This window comes from Gavialis gangeticus, unplaced genomic scaffold, assembly GCF_001723915.1.
Source record: "Gavialis gangeticus isolate Ggan-Ray unplaced genomic scaffold, GavGan_comp1, whole genome shotgun sequence".
NCBI lineage: Eukaryota > Metazoa > Chordata > Crocodylia > Gavialidae > Gavialis > Gavialis gangeticus.
This window is the reverse complement of record NW_017729032.1, coordinates 241281214-241286722: the sequence shown is the minus strand read 5'-3', so window position 1 is coordinate 241286722 and position 5509 is coordinate 241281214. Positions and strand designations below refer to the sequence as shown.

The 5509-nt window shown below is 40.6% G+C and overlaps 1 protein-coding gene across 1 annotated transcript in view; it reads right to left on the bottom strand.

Annotated features, from left to right (window-relative positions):
• LOC109303436 (lysozyme g-like) overlaps positions 1–5509 on the bottom strand; it is a 23361-nt gene that overhangs the window by 13444 nt on the left and 4408 nt on the right. Inside the window, exons 4-6 of the mRNA XM_019525639.1 lie at positions 4151–4350; positions 1869–2007; positions 412–503 (exon numbers count right to left, since the gene is read on the bottom strand). Coding sequence (XP_019381184.1) covers positions 412–503; positions 1869–2007; positions 4151–4350 — 431 coding nt within the window. The remainder of the gene's footprint in view (positions 1–411; positions 504–1868; positions 2008–4150; positions 4351–5509) is intronic.

Genomic DNA, 5509 nt, shown 5'->3' with positions numbered 1-5509 from the left:
GGGGGGAAGGGGAATGAATGTACAAATTAGAATACATATGCATGATTTGCATAGCACCTGAAGATTTCCAACCAAAAGCCAGCCACTGTAAGAATGCATTATCAAAGCAATTTACAAAAAATTTGAAAATGAAAGCTGAATTCCCCAAAGAGACAACTTCCCCTTTTGATTTCTTAGCAAAATGACAAATAATGAAATAAGCATCATTTAAAATTGGGAAGGCAACAAAATGACAACAGTAAGACCAAGGAAGCCTCATAGCTCAGAGAAACAATCAGTAACATTAAGCAATGCTCAAGCTCTCTCATTAAAGTTGGACTGATCAACTTAAGGACTGTAATATATCCAAGTAGAAGGGCATTGCCACATTTAGTATCCACGTTTCTTATAATACTTGGCTCGTGCAACTACATCATTGGCATAATCATTGTGGGTTGTGCCAATATCCATTCCTGCATAGGTCTGGACATTTCTAGGTCCTGCATTGTAGGCAGAAATCCCACCTGAAAAAAAGCATCAGAAGTGTAAACATAGAAAACTAAACATTCTCTCCTAGTTTGTAAGAGCTTTTGGAAATGTCTAAATTGCTCTCTTACTTTGTATCTTATTAGATTGAGGTTCTGTGAATAGAATGTATAAAATCCTAAATTCACTCAAAAATCAGGATTAATGGTTTTACATTCACAGATACCAGTAGCTGTGTGAAAATATAGCATGCAGTTGGCTAACCATTTACAAACAGGAGCCATTTACAAACAGGTGAATGTTAAAATTCTTAAAAATAAGTTTGTAAATAACCATTTACAAACAGGTGAATGTTAAAACATGAGCATGGACTTCATTCTCCTCTTCTCTCTCAATCTCTGTGCCAGCATGCTTCAGTGTAGCATAGACACCTGAGCTATCTGTAAATGAACTAACCTAGATATTAGAATCAGTCTAGATCTAGCAGTACAAAGCTCACCACTGGAGACTAATTTTCTCTATTCCATCTTTCATGTTAACCTGCACAATCTTGTAATTCTCTTGAGATCTATCTATAGTTCTCAAAAAGACTGTACGTCTACAGAGATTCAGAATGACATGCTGGCACTGTTTCAATAAATACCAGACTTCTTCCTACCTTCAATGGCTTCAGGATAGTTCTCATGGCCGCTTCTACATGAGATGCTGACCATGCAATCATTTAGTAGTTGTATGAACAAGTACTAAATGCCTGCACAGTAACCAGAGCTACTGTGATGTAGCATCACCAGATGGCTTTCTTGTGATGCTGACCATGCAGTAGCTCATTACTACTGCACAGTAGAGTTGCATCATGTTTCCTACCATACGACACTACTGCACAGTTGTCACAGGCTACTGTGGAGTCAGCATCTCACGTAGACACAGCCATGGCCAAATAGTTGAGGCCCAGATAACAACATAAAGGGTGGATCTAGACATTCATTAATACACTTTAGGTAATGCACATTAAATTAGTGAAGTACTAGAAAAAGACACACAAGTCTATTTTCATGCACATTAGTTAAAGAGCACAGTTTTTTTGTGATGTTTCAATGCATATTAAAATAGGTTAATGAACATTAAAGCACATGTGTATACAGGATTTCTTTTTGGATTTAACTATTCCCCTGCAGTGTTGAAAACTCAGACCCAATACTGTGCTAAAGAAAGGGAAAACCAATGTGAAACAGATGTATTTAGTTTCACTATCCAAGCTCTGGGAAATCAGGAAGCAGAAAAATTGTATCAATGGTGAAAATTATGAGAGATTCTTGCAGAAGTTCAGTAACACAAGATATTTAATAGGATATGTGTCTTAGGATTTCCCTTGTCTCATAGCCTGAATATATTCCATACTTTACCTTTCAGCTGTTGTTCTTTAGTCCACCTTGGGAACTTTTTCTGGATTTCTTTAATCATACCCACAAGGATTTGCGTGCCCTGGATAAGATGAGCCTCAGAGTTCCATGCCCCAACGATTTTATGATACCTCTTATCAACCTAGAAGAAACCAAGGGAACATTACTCCTCTAGGGTAAAAGATGATGAACTAAACCTTGTATGCAACCAAGTACCTATGTAACGTTGTAACTACAATTTTGGCCTTTACATGCAGTTTTCATTCTATGTAACTATGCACTCCCCTGCATTTCCCTTCTGAATAGGCTCATTAGGCTTCATTATGTTTATATACGTGCCTGTAGGAAACAAAAATGCCTGGCACCTATATATAATGTCTATTCAGTACAAAGCTTTCATGAGAGAAAAACTATGACTAGAGGGTCCTGCCACCTAAGAGCCTGCTAGGTTCTAGGCTGTTGGTCACCTAGAGGGAATTTGAAGCTATATGTTTCTGTTTCTTAGTAACATGTTTTAATCACCAGGCCATGGGCCAGGCATTGCTGACCACTCCCCTCCTGAAGTTAGCCCACCAAACAATGCATTTAATATTCACTGGATAACACCAATCAACAGGAATGGAGTTGTTTCTGTCCCAATGGGACAGGGATCAGGGCCAGAACTCAGGTCTCCCTGTGCCATGGTTAAGGCACTTTTCTGCGAAGGAGGAGATAGAGGCCCAAACCCTCTGGGTGATCAAAACCTAGAATCTAAAATGCCTCCCTAGGCAAGTGTTCGAACCATGAGGCCATTGGGCTAAATGGTGCGAAGGGCTTGCTCCTCCGCATGAGTTCTGGCTAGCATGTGTATAGGATGATTCTGTTCCACCACAGGTGGAAATAGGATCTAAATTTGGCAGCAGTGCCAAGAATTGCAGTTAAGTGGCTATATTTGTGCCACTTACACATGTAAAGGTGAGATAAGACTTTCCCCAATAAGTTTAGGCAGTTACTGCCCCCTCAATGCATTCAACTAGCTTTTATTGCGTCAAATCTTTGCCAGAATGCCCCGTGATCTTCTCTGTATACTACATTTTCACTACTAGATATTGGCAGTGCTGACAGAAGCGGAACTGTGCTCAGAACTCAGAAGGTCACGTTTCTAATTGAGGGCCCTAAACACTAAGCTGAAGACCTTCACCTCGCATACTGTGACTTGGTGAATCTTGAATAGAGAATGCAATCCAGCCCCACCACACAATAGGCTGGAGACTTAGGGGGTTAGGAAAAACGGGTGATGAGGGTTTGAATCCCCTGCAGCAGAAGTGGGAATGACACTCACATCATGGGGGAGTGCTCTAATTACTAAATTATATGGAAAAGGGGCCACGTCCTTTCCAATCCTTCCCTTTGTGCTTTAAATGAAAATGCAACTGTCACTGCCTCATAGCTAAATGTGCTATGAATATTCTTCCTAGATTGGGTGGAGGTAGGTGGAGGTAAGTCTAGCTGTTAGATACCAGTAGACAATGGGGGTGAGATGGGCACTGAGGTGCTCAGCCCTGTTGAGACTAAAGTGTTTGTGGGTGTGCACAGAAGCTGAATATTATATGTCTCGGGACCTTTTAAAATCAAACCTTGAGGTACCCATCTGCTTAAAGAGTTCCAGAGCTAGGCAACACTTGCATGGGAGAGGGTGCTTCTTTACAGAATTCCATACACATTTAAACATGCTGCCGCTGCTACCAGGGAATTTGGAAAGTAATGGAAAGGATCAACTATAAACTTGCTATAATGAGAATGCAGACTCACCTAGTTCCTTCATGTGAGGCTTTCACCTTCACAAATGTTGCCACCAGAGAATGAACTTTCTGGGTGGTAGGGTAAAATGCACAGCCTCTTAGAAGGTTAAAACACAGTCCCTAACACAGTGGTTTTCAACCTTTGTTCACTTGTGGACCCCTAAAAAATGGAGGTGGGGACCCCTTTGGAAATTTCAAATAAAGGTACAGAGCCCTTTGAATTGCAAGAATCACATACTTTTGACTACTCATAGTAATCTTTTGTGGACCCCTTAGATATAGTTTGCTGAAAAACACTATCCAAACTGTAGTCAACACAGTAAAGAAGCTTGCTCGCTGATTTCAGTTGTCCTGTGTGCTAGTCAGCATGGTGCTGCTGCAACTCTAGTTTGTTTTAATGGTATGGACATCAGCAGTAGCTGCACTATTGAGAAATAAGGCTGTCTTCTTGCCTATAACACCCGTTCGTGCTATCTTGTTCTAAGATTCTTGTAAATTACTCACTTGCATCAAACCGAAGGCATTTCCCCCGTCACCCCAGCCATCACGGGTTAGGGCAGCTCCTGCATGTGACTCTCTAGAGATGATGCCAGCAATCACAGCTGGATCTACGCACAGTTTTCTGCCAGCACTTTGAATGATGCCTTTATATGTATTCATTCTGGTTAGGTCCTTTGCAGCAATCGTTTCAGAAGCCTGGACTCCTGTACAAGTAAAGGTTTTCATTATTTAATTTTAGAATGATTTGTCACGCTAGGTAGACACTGTATGAGTTAGGCCGTGCATTTTAACTTATGAATCATGTATATAGTGTCAAGGTGAAAAAGACATGTGACTTGAAATGATACGGAAAATGTTGGTGCTTATCTGTATTGTTGGAGTCAAGGAAGAATGGGTATGTATTTGCCAGGAAAGTGAAGGGGAATTGTGCACTGTCTTTGGGGAGGAACAGACAGCACCTGGGACCCTCTAGGTGAGGATCTTGTCTCCAGACAGAAGGATGAAGCAGAAGTATGGAGGTTCAGAGTTGAAAGGGGGACCCAAAGTCAAACAAATGGTGGGTTTTTACACGTCCAAGAGACAGTATCTGTGGGAGAGGGAGTAGTAGTCCCCACACTTGCATTTCCCCCTCCTTTTCTCTTTTGAAGCCTCAACATCAGCTCATCCTGCACTTAGAGAAAATCCTATAGGGGTGAAGTTACACATTACATTGAGACCATACTAAATCTATGGAGTGCTAATTAGTATCAAAGTTTGAATGTACTGAAGTTACCCTAACACAAGCTAAGGAAGGTGCTTAGCACAAGTTAATAGTCTTTAATGTGTGGACACTTGTGTTTTAAGTGCCTTAGTATGGTTTAAGTGTAATGTGTAACTTCACCCCTAGTTAAGCGATGTTTGTGTTTTAAATCCTACTATATTTTTGAAACAATCAAAATAAGGTGTTCCTTCAAGTTTACTAGCAGTGCTGGTACTGACAGCAGTGCTCAGGAATGGCTAAGTAAGGGATGGGAAACCAGGAATCTTCCAGTCAGCTCCATTGTTGATTTACTGCACAGCTTTGGGGTGGTCTCTTTGGCCAAATTTTAAAATTCAGGACCACCTAGAGCTAGGCCTTCTGAAGTTCATAGCCATCCCAGCACTTATGACTTCAATTTAAGGTCTGATTGCTTCAAAAACATATAGAAGGATCAGAACCTGTTAATATAAAAATGGATTAAAATGACCATTCATTTAACTCATCTAATGCCAACGGAGCAACACCATTTTGGTAGTTGTCCCATAGGTGAAAACAAAAAAGAATAATTTTTGCTGGAGAGATGTTATGAGTACAGTGACCATAATAATTTGAGGGAAATCTGT